At 43.9% G+C, this 16,027-nt stretch overlaps 2 protein-coding genes across 3 annotated transcripts; both read left to right on the top strand.

The window, feature by feature from the left end:
- The first annotated feature begins 2,965 nt into the window (after positions 1 to 2,965).
- On the top strand, positions 2,966 to 5,430 carry LOC132796374 (apolipoprotein D). The gene is made up of 5 exons (XM_060807527.1): positions 2,966 to 3,235; positions 4,544 to 4,681; positions 4,846 to 4,969; positions 5,032 to 5,188; positions 5,251 to 5,430. The coding sequence occupies exons 1-5, from the start codon at positions 3,101 to 3,103 to the stop codon at positions 5,420 to 5,422; spliced, it is 726 nt and encodes a 241-aa protein (XP_060663510.1). The 5' UTR covers positions 2,966 to 3,100; the 3' UTR covers positions 5,423 to 5,430.
- A 466-nt stretch (positions 5,431 to 5,896) lies between these two features.
- On the top strand, positions 5,897 to 15,772 carry LOC132795184 (protein wings apart-like). 2 transcript variants are annotated; one of them, XM_060805743.1, is made up of 8 exons: positions 5,897 to 6,088; positions 7,052 to 8,167; positions 9,563 to 12,544; positions 13,237 to 14,097; positions 14,460 to 14,632; positions 14,704 to 14,792; positions 14,975 to 15,165; positions 15,235 to 15,772. In XM_060805743.1, exons 2-8 carry the CDS (start codon positions 7,115 to 7,117, stop codon positions 15,493 to 15,495), a joined length of 5,610 nt encoding a protein of 1,869 aa, XP_060661726.1. In that variant the 5' UTR covers positions 5,897 to 6,088; positions 7,052 to 7,114; the 3' UTR covers positions 15,496 to 15,772. The 2 variants fall into 2 exon arrangements, with proteins under 2 accessions (XP_060661726.1, XP_060661725.1); XM_060805742.1 differs by having other exon boundaries at positions 5,897 to 6,665.
- The last annotated feature ends 255 nt before the right edge of the window (positions 15,773 to 16,027 follow it).

Here is a 16,027-nt window from a genome sequence, read left to right as displayed (position 1 = left end):
TTTTAACTTAAGTCAATATCTCTGCACTTCAACTAAAACTATTATCAGCTACTCTTATTATCAGCTAGCATTGCAGTTCTTACTATTATTTTTATTATTATAATATGGATCATATAACATTATTCATCCATTTTCTAACACTCTACATAAACACTAAAACCCACTCACACAAATCATAGTCAAGCAGTCGTTAATAGCTGACATTTTTGTATTATGTTAGGTCGTTGTTAAATAGTCTTTCCGAAGAGGAATAAGCTCAAGTCTGAAGTAGACTCGTGCTCGTGTTCGTGTCACGAGACGCGCCCATCTGCAACGAGCGACTTGAATGTGGAATATGGGTTAGTAAGCGACTCGGCTGGGTTGGTCTACGCCCTTGGCGCATGCTTCAATTGCCCGTCATTTTCATTCATCTCCGACAACTAAGTATACACAAATACACACAAAGAGCTACCCAGCAAACCAAGAAAACGAAAATTAATCGTTTTACGGTGGCTTACACACGAAAGCTTGATGAATCATTTGCAAAGTTTTTATATATTGAAAGCGAATGTTTATTTTTTACATTTATTATCTAAAGATATGAAATAACTTTGCATCGTGTGTGTGCAATTATCGATATTATATTTGAAATCAAACTATCGTCTATTGAACGCAGCTTGCTGGTGTGCTGGGCAAAGTCATAAACCCACACACATGTATACGTGTGCGTATGTGTGTGTGTAAGTGTGCAAGATCAGGAGACATTTCTCGTTGGTCGTTTTCTCGCCTTTTTTGCACTGGCCGTTCATTTCTTTTCTTTCTTTCTTTTTTTTTCTTGTCTGTTTTATTTTTTTTTTTTTTAGGCGCACATAAAAAGCGGCTTTTCGTTTACTCGTAAGTGCGTCGCGCCTGGATGAGAGAGATGTCCATCTCGGTCTCGGTCTCGCTGCCTCTGCTGGCTGTTGCTGATGCTGTTGCTGGTTCTGCTGGCTGCAAAGTTTTATGGTGGAGATGACCGCTAAAGCCGGAACTAGCCATGGCCATGGCCAAGTAGTGATGTTGTCGCAGTGGCAGCGGCAGCGACAGCGACGACGAAAGTTTGCGCCGTTTTTGGGCTGGCCAACTGACTGACTGACTAACTGGCTAACTGGCTGGCCAAACGCAGACGCAGACGGAGACGGAGATGGAGACACAACAGCAACACACAACGCAAGGCGGAAGAAGGAAAGTGAAGACAGCACATTGCGCGTTACGTTAGCATTGACATTTACGTTAACGTTAGCGCTAGCGTTATCGACTTGTCGCTTACGTTACGTTGTGGATGTCAATGCTTGTCGCTGTGGATGTCGTTTGTCGTTGTGAATGTGGATGCCGAATGGCAACGGCGATGGCTGCGTGAAAATGCCGCCCAACAAGTTTCGCAATAAAGAGAAAGTGTCCAAAGCCAGGCTGTTCTCGCGATCGTAAAGAATAAATTTGTGTTTCCTGTTTGCTGCATACCTTTTTTCTTTTCTTTTCTTTTTCATGTTGCTTCTCTCTCCCTCTCCCTCTCCATCTCCATCTCTCTCGCTCTTTCACTCTCGCACAAGTCTGGATAAAAATTTCATCTTTATCAACACATCAAGGCCCAGCAAATGCCGCGAGAAAGTTATATACGTTCGCTCGCTTACGCTTACGCTTTTGTTATTGCTTTTCAGGCTGCTGCTGCTGGTTGCCTGGCAGGCAGGCAGGCAGACAGGCAGGGCTTGGAATCCACTTGCCGAGTTCCACTTTTGGGGTTGGGGGCATGGGAACCCATAAAGGGATCGCTTTGCAAACGCATGGAACCGGACTGAGATCATTGTGCGACAGCGTCAAGTGAAAACTGACTAAATTGAAAAGTGCTGCAAAATAAAAATAAAATAAAAACGCAACTTGCTAAAACTCTCAACTCCAAATGAATCCAAAAATACAACTTGTCGCCGTCTCTACGCGGCATCCAACGTATTGTCGCACAGTGGTTCAAGCATTGCACTAAATGTCACACACACGCACATATGTGTTGGCATGTTTATGTGGGTGGTTGATAAGACTGATTACTTTATGCACTCTGCACTTATTTTCATTGACAGTCCGCTCACATTTCAGTATCAATATGACGCATATGTTGAAAGAGACAACAACGCACAGTGGTCACTGTGCGCAACTGATTCGCAAAAATTAAGATATTCTTTAAGGCAAATATAGCTTAAAATTAGCTAAAATGTGTTTTAGTAGAATTTATGCATTTCATATTTAATCATTTCATTTTGTCTTAAAATATATAAAAAATTAAATCTCCAATTATTATTTTTAATTATTATTATTTCAACGCAAAATTGTATAACCGAGATACTTTGTAATCTAGCTCAACTTTAAAATGTATCTGTTTTTTTTTTGCTTTTTTTTTAAATATCTAATTCGGATTTGAATGTTTTGAATTAAAATATTGCTTGAGGAAAAATATTTTTAAAATTATAATAAAAATCGGCTGGGATTCTACTAGATCAACAGAAAGTAAGAGTAATTTTAGAATGTAAATCTAGCTTGAAAGCAGCCATAAAGCTTTTAGAATTTGTGCGTTTCAATTTGAATTATTCTAATCATAAATTAAATAAAATGCGAAACTACAACAGCAAAAGGCTGAATAGAAAGCTGAGGAAACTCTATAATTTAATCTAACTATAAAACAGCCAACTACTCAACACTAGCCTTGCAATACTGTGTGCGATTGTGTGTGCGTTTTTATTTTCAGCTACGATAATGAATAAGCGGCGACAGCAGCAGAAAAGAGCGACAACAACGCACAACGTTTTAATGAAATACACAACATCTATGCATATTCTGTGTAATAAATATACATACTTGTATTTCAATATCTGTATGTGTGTGCGTATTAATGTATTTAGTATAAGGCGCCTTATCCGCTAAAAGTCAAACTGCTGCTTGCGGCATCCGTTCGAGCAACTGAATGTGGCAGCCTCAGTAAGAGGCCAAGCAACGAGACGAGTGTGCGCGTTCGATTCACGGCTAAACAGAGCATTCCTTATCCTTATCCGTATCCGTATCCGCATCTATATCCGTATCCGCTTTATCTGTAACGATGAATTCGCTGTGGAATTGGGCGGCAATGTTGCTCTTTATCCTGTTGCTTCAACTGTCGAATGCCTGGATGAAGTACAACAGCTACACGGCAACGAGCAAAAAGCGCACGGATCTTCGACGGAAGTGTCCAAATGTAAGTTCACATTCCACCCACAGAAGCAGAGTGTATTGCTAGGGGAACATTCTTTTTGAAATACACAATTTATTGGGTTGCGACACACATTGATAACCGATGGAATGCATCACCAAAGCGGATATTACAGATAAAATAAATAACATTTCAAATTGGATGATTCTTCTTCCAGAAACATCTTTCAAATTGCCCAAATTTAACTATTATTTTATATCATAGAATGCACTTAAGATTATATTTCTATAAATCGTACATTTCCGATATCTCCCTTTCGCCCAAAAGATTTAATTCGCTATAAATATGACTAATGATTGTTTTGTGTACAATGATTTAATGCTTATGGCACACTTTAAAAAGTACCGAGCAAAAGTGTACCGCTTTAGCAAGACAAGATAAATTTATAGTACGCCTTGCAGAAAAATGTACCATCTTCTAATAAAAGTGTACAAGCTTTACTGCTACTAAAAAATGAAGTAGGTACAAATTTAACTTGCTGCATTATAATACACGACAAAAATGAACTGCTTTCCAAGTAAGCTTTTAAGTTGTACACATTGTATAGAATTAAAATTATGGTACGTCTTGCAAAAAGTACCATTTCGATCTACGTTCATGTACAAACACGTGTACCAAGATTTAAATTGGGTCCAAATGTGAATAATAGTGCAACCTTGATCATCAAACTCACCTTGCTTTCATCCACTTTTATTTTGTTTGATCGTCACGTGCTCAACGAGAGCTTCTCACATAGATCGTGAACCAATTCCATTTCAAATTTTCGGTTTCAATTGTAACTGGAATTCACCAAAAAAAAAAACCTTTTCGCATCTTTGCTTCAGATTTGGAAATGTTTTTGAGTGTGTGTGTGATCTCATTAATATGCAAGACACTTAGGCGCACATTCAGAACGTCTGGGGCCAAAGAAATGTGCGCAGTGCGCACACTGAACTGATGCCAAAATCAATCACACTTTCTAAGTGTCTGCTCGCATAGAATGCTGACGTCGCTGCCAGCGTCGCGCAGTCGCCGTCGCCGTTGACGCATCGTTGACAGCGGTCAAGTAAAACTGTAAAACGCACAGCCAAAAGCCACAAAACAAATTGAACAAATGCACAAAGTTGACACACGCAACTAGGCTTTACATCAAGTGTGTATGTGTGTGTGTTTTAATTTCGTTTAGCACGCATCCGTGTCTATGTCTGTTTGTGTCTCTCTTATTATTTACATATGTATGCTCATGTCAACTTTCTAATACAATTGCATTATTCTCATTACACCAAAAACACAAAAAAAAACAACAAAAAATAGGTGCGCGCCATAAGGAACTTTGATGTGGAGCTAATGATGGGCAACTGGCACGTAGTGGAATATTATGCATCTACCGAGGAGCTGCCTGAATACGCTTGCATGCGCAGCAATTTTGCCTTCTCGAGCGAAGATCAGCATGTAATATTTAATAACTATTTAAAACACGGATACGTTTTTTTTTTTGTGCTGCCATTATCCCGTATTTTTTAGCGCGATAAATTGGCAGCATTGCATGTACCGTGCTCCTCCATTACTAAACCTATCGAAGAGTAATAGCTATTTATCATGCCTATCGATTGCAGATTACGATGAATTTTAGTTACATTTTCGCAGAGGATCCACTACGCGAAAAGCTGCAAGGCAATATTACGTGGTTAATACCGGACTTTGGCACACCGGGTCATTGGATGCATACTGAAGATATATGTATGTATTTTAATTGTCAAATGCACAGAAGACATTTTAATAGCACTGTGTTTAATTTGCAGATGAGGGCATTTACAACACCTATGTGCTGGATACGGATTATCACAATTGGGGTCTTATTATGCACTGTGCCGAGAAGAAGAAGCATCCGCGTTATTTATCCGCATTGTTGCTCTCACGGGAAGCGACGCTGGGCGTCAATGTGGTAACCTTTTTGAAGTAATTTATTGCAATTGCTTGGCTGATTTTCGTTGTACGCTAATAATCGTAAATATTTATAGAGAGAAATTGCCGCGGTACGATATTGATTTATCATTCATGTTTCCCATAAATCAAACATCTTGCGAGCATCTGATGGAGTCGAGTAAAGATGATCCGCTAGCTTATATTGTGAACGAACAGCAGCAAACCCAAGATACCTTTAAAGTAATCAATAAACTTGAAGATAATTAATTCAATAATCAATACATTTGCTTAATTTACTTTGAGGCGCCAACATACAATTTGAATGTATTCTCAATTATCGCTACGTTACGTATGCTTTCCGTTTGCGTGACGTACCGCAGAAAGAGCTACGTAACGCAAGATGCGCAACGCAGAAATAATAGAATTATAAAAGAAAAAGCAACACTGGTCGGCTGCAAAGTTACTATTTTTAGTATATTGGGTACACAAATACCGAAATTTGGAGTAGAGTAAAATTAACTATTGTGCACTTGTAATTCATCATTGCCAAAAAAGAGCAATTCAAGGCGACACATTACATGTCAAAAAATGTGTTCACTTTTACTTTAAAGAATAAAAATTAAACTTAATAGGAAATTCAAAATATTGCGCTACGTAAAACTAGTATATTTTCATGTTTTCTTACGAAACAGTGATAAATAATAAATTCTTGTATCTGAAATAGGCGGTCACACTGAGTGGCAGGCTGAACAACGCAAACAAAATTCGGTCACTCTAAAATCGTAGTTGCGAAGAAAAATTTAATATTTTTGTGTGTGTTTTTAACCGATTCAATTGGATTTGCATACGGCAAATGTGCATTATGAGCGTATTTATGAACTTGTGTTCGCTATGCACATGAATTTCACGTTTCCCACACGCAATCATTTATTTGTATGTATATAATTTAGTAGCTGTTGTTGGTACCTGATTCTCGTTTGCGATTTTCTGCTTCTGCTTCGTTAAAAGTGGTGGAAAATGTGTGCAACAAAAAAACATGCAGTTGCTACTACCTATACTATGCACATACAGCGAGCAGAAACAGCAACAACAACAAAAACAACAACAGCAACAAGAAAAGCAACATCAACCGCCAGTGGCAATAGTGCGTTAGTTAATTATAATATTTACAGTGCTGTGTGTGTTCGTTCGTTCGTTCGCCAAACACCAACAACAACAAAACATATAGCCCAAAAGGTAAAGGCAAAGAATTCGCGCGTGTAACACAAAATTGCGCCAATAAGCAAACGGACGACGACGTTGCTGTCTTCTGTTTTATTGCATTCCTACTCGCACGCATACATACAGAGCAGCAACAGAGATTTGACCATACACACACACACAAACAAACATATGTATGCATGTGTGCACACATACACATATATCCACATGCATTCACGCAATAAACGGAGCACAACAACAACAAACCAGAATCAACATCGTCCTCTTCAACTCAAATGTTTTGATACAGGTGAGCAGTGTATATTAAATAAACTAAAATAAATGGCAAATATGCAACAAATGAATATGGATGTTGCATTGATAGTGAAATAATAATTCAAACTACACACACAAAAAATAGAAGCAAACGAAAACAGAAATAATAAATTGCTCGCGCTCTATGCGTGGAACGCAATGCGACTATATTGTGTGCTCGCTCGCACGCACGCTGCCGTTATGGGAGTTCGTTTGTTGTGCTTTGTTGTTGTTGCGTTTTTGACATTTCAGTGCTGGTGCTGCTGCTGAGACTCCTCTTTGAGTTGTTTTTCTTTGCTGGTCAAAGGAGTAAAGCACAATACTCTTAATTGCTAACTGTAATTAACATGTGTTCTAATTCTCTGTCTCTCTCCCTTGCAGTGTAATTATTGCAAAATAAACAAGACGCGCTAAAAGAGAACAACAACAAGAAGATCAATCAAGATGTCACGCTGGGGCAAAAACATCGTTGTCCCGTTGGACTCGCTCTGCAAGGAGAAGGAGAACACAAATCGCCCCACTGTCGCCCGTTCCGTTGGCACCGTGGGCAAATGGGGCAAAATGGGTTTCACCTCAACGCGCACCTACACATTGTCTGCTGCCGCCATAGCGGCTGCCACAGCCGCCGCAGCAGCCGCAAGTCCCGCCCAGAGTCCAGCGTCAACGCACGATCATGACCCTAATGATATGTCGGTGTCGGTGCCGGAGCCACCAAAGCCCAAAAAATTCTTCAAATCACGCAATGCGGCGCCACCCGAAGTGATTGCCCAGATCATCCAACAGCTGCCCCATTGCGGTGGTGGCACGTCGCCAATGCGTGGCGAGCAGGCGCCACCGATGACGCCGACGCGTCAGGAGCCTATCAAGCTCAAACTGGCGAAGGGCAGCAACTCCGCAGAGCGGAAACGCAAATCGCCCAAGAAGAAAGCAGCATCGGCGGCAGCAGCAGCGGCAACGGCAGCGACAACGCCAGGTGCGTTTAGTGGCGCCGCGGATCGTTCAGCGGATAGTTTCCTCGGTCTGGATGCAGATCAGCAACATTTGGAAGGTGATGCTGCGTCGCCGCCCATCGCTGAGCCAAAGGGCAAAAAGTCCAAGAAGGCAAAGGAGGAGAAGAAACTGAAACCGGAGGCGCCGCCATCACGAATATTGGGACGTGCCCGCAAAGCGGTCAACTATTGCGAGGTGGACGAGGATGAGAGCTATCGCTCGTCCAGCAAAGATCTGATCATTCCCAAGACGGCGCGTGTCGCCGATGCCACAGATCCCTCCTCTCCAGCAGCCGCAGCAACCGATGCCAACAGTCCAGCGCTTCCACCACCAACAACGGCTCCAAGTGCCGCCGCCGCATCTGCAACTGCGGCAGCCGGATTGGCGTCATCAACGGCAGCGGCAATTGGTGCAGCAGCCGGTGGCAATGTGCCGCCATCTGCGTCCGCCTCGTCGAGTGCTTCGCGCACACCTGAGCACCCGCCAATTGTTCTTCGTATTTCCAAAGTGAGTGTTTTCGCCAAAGTGTTGGGATTTGTTTTACCTTCTAAATTTTGTGCGTTTTTGAGAACAGATTTCTAGCTCTTATCTTTTGAATTGTGCGTTAAAAGTTGAGATCGTCAGCAGATAGTGTTAGATGTAAAATATACAATATTAAATTCAAGTTGAACTGAACACATTGTAAGAGTTAGTTTCTAAATGAAGGAAAGCTTCGAGTTCTTAAAATTATCGTCGATTTTTTTTAATGAAACAAATTTGGACTTTTGAACTTTTTAATCAAGAATTAATCGTGATATTCTTTACCTTATAAAGGCACAAGTCGGATTTAAGCGATTGTTTTGCTGATCAAAATTTGTATTAAATTTCTAATGAAATTTGTTAAATGTGATATAAAATTATAGTTATTATTTCAATTAAGATTTATGTTTCGAATTTATTAGTGTTTTGCTATGTAGTCAAATTACTTAAAAAATTGTTTTTAAATTATTATTTTTGTTTAATTCAAATTTGTATTCAACTTGAATTTTTTTGTGTTACATCATTTTTAAAGTTATTGAAACTTAATTTTAATATTAAATTATTAGTATCAACCTAATTATTTGCATATTTTGCACTTTATAAACGTTATAGTTTAAACTTTGGAAACTATTATCGCTGTCTTAATAAATTTAGGATGAACATTGAACATTTCCAGTCAGCCAAGCTTTTGGCAAATTTACTGATTTCAAAATAACCTTCAAAACAATTAATTTCATAATATCAAGCAAATAATTAGTCAAAAACAATTGTTAAATTTTGTTCTTCCCGTTTCACTGCTTCTGCCCACTGTGCGTTGGGTGAACTGAGCGCACAGCTCAACAGTAGTAGGCAGCGACAGAAGTTAGAAACGCGTGCTCACTGAGAGAGTGTGTCGATCACCCCTTTGCGCCTCTCTCTCTCTCTCGCTCTCTCTGGTGCACGCTCTCTCCAGTGGCTGGCGCGCTATCTCTGTCTGTTTTGGTAGCGCTCTTTGCGTGTCTCGCGTGTGGGAAAGAGAAAGCGACAACAACAATAACAACAACATGGCAGTGTTAAATTACGCGCGCTTTTACATTAAACGGAGTTTTTTTTTCTTCTCTTCTTTCGTTCGTTCTGCTTCTTCAGTGCGTTGTTGTTGTTGTTGACTGTTTTTTTCTTTCATACTGATATTTTTTTTTTCTTCATTTTCACTTTGCTGTGTGCGGCACAGTTGCTGTTTGTTACTGTTCCACGACAGTTTTGTCGCACAGCTCAGCGAGTTTGTTTAGTTGTTGTCCAAGTGTTAATTACGGCTGAGAAAATAGGCTGATCATTTTCCACACACGCCACATCACACAAATTCTACAATGGCATTATCTGTGCATTTCCATTCCATTTCCACAGGGCACCTCACGCTTGGTCAGCACGGACAGCGAGGAGCCGCCAAATAGTTCGCCTGCCCAGCTGCAACATCAACAGCAGTATCAAGAGGCGACAACAGCAACAAGCGGAGCAACAGCAGCAGCAGAAGACGATGATGACGAGGATGCGGATGCCACAGTGGTGCCAAGTACGCCGAAAATAACCGTAAAACCGCTGCGACCACCAGAAACGAGCCTGCCACAAGCTGAGGCAGCCGCAGCAATAACGACGACAGCAGCAGCTGCAAGCAACGAGGTGACGTCACAGAGCAACAGCAACAACAAAAATAACAGTGCGTTAAGTAACGACGAGGAGGATCAGGAGGAGGAAGAAGGCGAGGAGGAAGAGGAGGAGGAGGACGAACCACCGGAAATCAATTATTGTACGGTGAAAATCTCACCGGATAAACCGCCAAAGGAGCGACTGAAGCTGATCATTAAAACGGACGTAATACGCAACGCCATCGCCAAAGCGGAAAAGAAATCCAAAAGCAAAAAGCACAAGCACACAAAGCATTCACTAGTCGAGCAACAACAACAAGCGGCAACTGCAACAACAGCTGGAGCAACACCTGCAACAGCAGCAGTAGCAGCTGCTGCAACCACCACAACAGTGCAACCCGAGGGAGCCGTAACTGGCTCCGAGTTCAAGACGCCATCACCGCACTTGGCGCTAAGTGAACCACAGCAACAGCATCCGCCACAACTGCAACGCGGCTCAGTCATCTCGCCCACAACACGTTCGGATCACGACTTTGACTCGCAGTCCTCGGTGCTGGGCAGCATCTCATCCAAGGGCAACAGCACACCGCAGCTGCTCGCCCAGGCGGTGCAGGAGGACAGCTGTGTGATACGCAGTCGCGGCTCAAGTGTGATCACCAGCGATCTGGAGACCAGTCAACACTCGTCACTTGTGGCGCCGCCCTCCGACATTGAATCCCGTCTGGAATCGATGCTGATGACCATGGATGGCAACAGTGCAACGGTGGCCACATCGTCGCTGGCGGCGGCGGTGGAGGAACCGTTGCGGGAGGACATCTTGGCGGTGCTGCGCGGCGATGTGGAGCCGCGTCTCAATGGCGCCACCACAGCTGTGACAGCCACTGAGGAGGCGGCGGCGGAAGAAGAGCCGGAGGAGACGACGGCCGCCAAGCAGCAGACGAAGCGTGCAACACGCGGCCGAGGACGCAAAGCGAACAATAACAACAACAACAATAATAATGTCGAAGCTGCTGCGCCGCCTGTGGAGCAACGTGCAACAAGAACAAGGGGCAAACCAGCAGCAGTAGAGACATCGCCCACAACAACGACAACGGCAGCAGCAACAACCGCAACAACCGGGACAACAAAGCGTGCAACACGTGGACGCGGCGCCAAGCGAACGGGCGTCGAAGACATGGAAGTGGATGAATCACCCGAGAAGTCAGCCGTAGAGTCAACAACGACAACGACAACAACTGTTGCAGCTGCAGCAGTAGTTGCAACAGCAACAACAGAGGCCAGCGAAACGTTGCCACGTCGCGGACGCGCTGCAGCACGGGCCAACAACAACAATGTGGCGAGCAGCAATAACAACAACAACAGCAGCAACAATAACAATATCAACAAAATCGCCGCAAATCTCTCGGCCAAAGCGGAAGCGAGTCGTGCCGCAGACAATGGGGCAGGCGGCGCTGCCACACGCAGCTACGGCCGCAAGCGCAAGAATCAGCAAGTGACGCAAGTGTTGCAACAGACAAAAGAACCGGATGCGGAGGATGAGCAGCTGAAGCTGAAGCTGCTCGGTCAGCTGGAGCAGCACGATGAGGATGCGCAGCTGGATGCCGACGAGGTGCAACCGCCGCCCGCCAAAGTGCCGCACACGGAGCTCGAGTCGGACGTCTTGGATCACGCGATGGACGAGCTGTCGAACACATCGAACGGTTCGTCGATGCAACACGATGGCTCATCATCGTCGCCGCCTCCGCGTGACTACAAGTTCAAGGATAAGTTTAAGCGCACGCTGACGCTGGACACCCAAGTGGCAGCGGGTGGAGCAGCTGCCGCCGCCGCTGCAGCCGCCGCAGCAGCAGCAAGTGCAGCGACAGCAGCGGCAACAACAGCTGCAGCGGGAGCAACATCTGCGGCCAATGAAGACACGCAACGTGGCGCCGTCAAGCTGGTGATCTCGAAGAAGAAGGGCAGCATCTTCAAGAGCCGTGCGCTGGTGCCATCCGATCAGGCCGAGCAGGCGACGGTGGCCAAGCGGCATCTGTACAAGCACAGCTGGGATGCGGCGCTCGAGGCGAATGGCGGCGGGACGGGCAGCGATGCCAGCAATGCGTCCGCATCGACGACGGCGGGCAGCGGCGGCGGTGGAGTCAACAAGGCCGATGGCTTGGCCGCCGGCAAGAGCGGCAATGCCATCGATGCCATCTACAGTGATTTCGGTGATAGCAATTCCAATCATAACAATACCTGCAGCAGTGCCGCATTGCGTGGCGAAAGTCCAGCGATGGGCAAACTGATGGCGCGCCAAACGAAGCCGCAGCACAGTGCTCAATCCTCGCTTGGTGGCGCCGCCTCAGCGGATGCCTTTGATCTCGACCTCGAGCCCAGTGCGGATGAAGGCGGAGGAGGCGGGGTCAGCAGTGGAGGAGGCGGTGGCGGTACTGGAGGTGGAAGTGGAGCAGGAGGAGCTGGCGGTGTCACTGGAGTTGGTGGCAACGCGACTGGATTACGTGTGGATCGCAAGACAAAGGAGTACTATACGGTGGTGCGCAATGTGAAGACGGCGCATCAGATTCAGGAGATTGGCGAGTACCAGGAGATGTACGACGATGTCGAGTACATACTGGATGCACTGCAGCCCCACAATCCGCCGCCCACACGTTGTCTCTCCGCCCTGCAGCTGGCCACTAAGTGCATGACACCCGCATTCCGGATGCATGTGCGTGCTCACGGAGTGGTCACCAAATTCTTTAAGGTGAGTAAAGTGTTGAAAGACTTCTGCAATTATCTGCAATATGCAATTAAAGTACACAACATTTTGGGTTCATTTAATTTACATTGCCAAAGAAATGTCCGTTTAACTTTTTATTCTATAAAATGGAATGTCTCTAAAACGATGCATTAATCTCTAAATAACAATTATGTGCAATGCAGTTAACTTAAATGAAGGCAGTCATCGACATTATTAACATTCAAATCATGCCTAATTTTGTGATCTTTTGATATATAATTAAGTAACTGATAAATGTTGCACCTTGACAGTTGTTGTGTAAGTTTTAATTTAAAAAAAATTGAATGACTCCGTAAATAACATTTATATGCAATGCAATTAAGTGAAATGAAGCAGTTATCGACATTATTAGCATTCAAACCGTGACTGATTTGATAAACTTTCGGTTTTTTTGCGTTTTCAAGAACGTTTGTTATTATTTTAAAGGAATTTAATCATTGCTTTTGTATTCGTTTGAAAACAAAAGTATAGTTTATGAATCAATGCACCCGTCAATATTATTTCATGGCATCGTAAAAAGGTAATAAAACAACATCTCTGGTTTAAAATTTCTGCTCTAGTTTCTTTGGCTCAAAATGAGTAATAATCGCCTAAGATTTAATAAATATAATTAGTACAATATAACTTTTCATAATCTGTACGCTCTCTCTCTTTAGGCACTCTCCGATGCCAACAAGGACCTGAGCTTGGGTCTGTGCACCTCAGCCATTATGTATATACTGTCGCAGGAGGGTCTCAACATGGATCTGGATCGCGATTCGCTCGAACTGATGATCAATCTGCTGGAGGCTGAAGGTGTTGGCGTAGGCGTGGCAGCGCCCTCAGATCGCGCCAACTACGAACGCAACAAGGTGAAAGTGCGTGAACTGTGCGAGGAGATCAAAGCCCAGGGCAAGGGCACGCATCTGAATGTGGAATCGATAACGGTCGGCACACTGGCGATGGAAACGCTGCTCTCGCTGACATCGAAGCGTGCGGGCGAATGGTTCAAGGAGGATCTGCGTAAGCTCGGCGGCTTGGAGCACATCATCAAGACAATATCGGACTTTTGCCAGCCCATCATCTCAACGTCGTCCTCAGCGAGGGACATGGAGCTGATTAATTGGCAGCCCGCGTTGTTGGACAACATGCAAACAGTGGCGCGTTGCTTGCGCGTGCTCGAGAATGTGACGCAACACAACGAGGCGAATCAGCGTTATATGCTCACCTTTGCCAAGGGTCGGGCGGTGGACACGCTGTGTCTACTGTATCGCCTGTGTGATCGGCAGTTGGTGCTGCATCCGACGACAACGGAGGCGAGCAACAGCAAAGAGCATCCGGGTGTCGCGATGCGTGAACTGCTCATCCCTGTGATGAAGGTGCTCATCAATCTGACGCACACGTTCAACGAGGCGCAGCCATCGCTTGGCGCCGAGCTGCTCGGCAAGCGCAGCGATGTCATCGAGACGAGCTTCCATCTGCTGCTGCTCGCCTCCAACTACATTCCCGATCGCTGCGTCTTTGAGCTGAGCATACTGGTGAGTAGCAGATGGATTATAAGCTTCTATTCTTTTTGATTTCTTTTGAAAGATCGTAGATCCTTTAGTAGATTTTAAAAGTACTTGCTAGTAATCTGTTCATAATCACTTTGATCACTTGGTATTTTCTAGTTTAATTTGGAAATCTACTTTAGAAACGAATTTTATTTGAGCCAACTTTTTAGATTGACCAATTTATACTGACTTAAATTTTAAATTTAATTTAACATACTTTTTACTCTTTTAAGTTTTAATTTATTGGTTTTACATTGATGTATGTATGCTGCTTTAATTGTATTTTGTAATGTACTTTTCTCTGTATTCCACTTACATTAATTGCATTCTATAATTCTCCTTTTCAGGTGCTGACGCTGCTGATCAATCTGTGCATGCACACGCCTCCGAATCGAGCCACGCTGATGCAGGCGCATGCGCCGGGCGAATATGTAGCCGACAATCCACCAGCCGGCGATCAGGCAGTCACTGCAGTCCAGGCTCTGCTCGAGTACTTCTACAAATGCGAGGAGCTAGCCAAGTAAGCCCATACTGAGCTCATCTCCCCAGAATGAGACACATCTTTAACCAATTTCTATGCTTGTTTTGCAGACTTGTGGAAAAGAATACGGATGCGTTCCTCGAGAACAACGAGAAGGGCAAAAAGAAGCAGGAGGAGGTCGAGGAGACTGTCAATAATCGTAAGTTAAATAAGAAAACGCACCGAAAAGCTAAGCTAGTTGCTTTATAAACATTCTACCATTTAAGTAATGAATGCTAACAAGAAGCTAAGCTAGCTTGTTTACAAACAAATTAAAAGCAAATATTTGCAACTCGATACATCGATTTCACGATTAATTTGTGTGATGTGTTTATTTTGCAGTTGTGCAACGCGCTGGCCACCACATGGAGCACACGCTAAAGGGCAGCTATGCGGCCATATTGATTGGCAACCTGATCACCGATAACGAGCAGTTCGAGACAATCGTGCGACGGCAGCTGCGCGGCAATAGCTTTAAGGAGATCGTTGGTGTGCTGGAGAAATATCACACTTTCATGAACCTAACGTCCAGCGTGAGTATCACGATATTCAATTGCAAATGCAATAAAGTATTTTAACTAACTCAACTCCTTCTTCGACAGTTGGAGGCAGCGTTTGTGGCGCACATGAAGTCGACAAAGAAGATCATTGACAACTTTAAGAAGCGCGACTATATCTATGAGCATGCCGATGACCATGCGATGCCCATGCCTTTGAATCTGGAGACGACAACGCATCATCATCACCATCAGAACGATGCTGGGCAATCGGAGGGAATGCGCAGCAGTGGCAACAACACTAGCAGCAGCAGCAGTGGTAGCAGTATGCCACGTGTCTTTAAGACATACAGCAGTCACAGATAATTGCATGAGCAGCAGCAACAACAGCAGCAGCACAGTTAATCAATGCTGTAGTAAGGATTGTCTGCCACCACGTCACTCACGCTCCTCGTGCGCTGCCGTCGCCAAATAAAATAAACTCACAAACAGAAAGCCTGCCACCAAAATGAAACTATGTAAAAATTGTAATTGCAAATATGTAGGAGAGACAATTGCATAATGTGTAATATTTGTTAATTTTCCTATGTATGTATGAATGTGTTTTGTATATCGATGCGTAATCTATATAGTCACTCACACACACATACACACACAAACACTGGATATAGTTATTAATATTATATAGTGCTCTGCTCTGTTTGGCTTTGGTTTATACATATAGCTTAGCGTTTTTGTATTCTAATGAAGAACAACAACAACAACAAGAAAAGTGATAGCAAATTTCATGAGCATGGTCAGCGTTTGATACTAAATACCGCCAACACTATAAAGAAAACAACCAACCACTCAATGATCCAAATTACTACTGATATGTGTACGTTATATAGTCATAAGC

The sequence above is a fragment of the Drosophila nasuta genome, chromosome X (assembly GCF_023558535.2).
Source record: "Drosophila nasuta strain 15112-1781.00 chromosome X, ASM2355853v1, whole genome shotgun sequence".
NCBI classification, from domain to species: Eukaryota; Metazoa; Arthropoda; class Insecta; order Diptera; family Drosophilidae; genus Drosophila; species Drosophila nasuta.
Note: the sequence above shows the minus strand (reverse complement) of the source record. Positions and strands in the feature narration are given on the sequence as shown.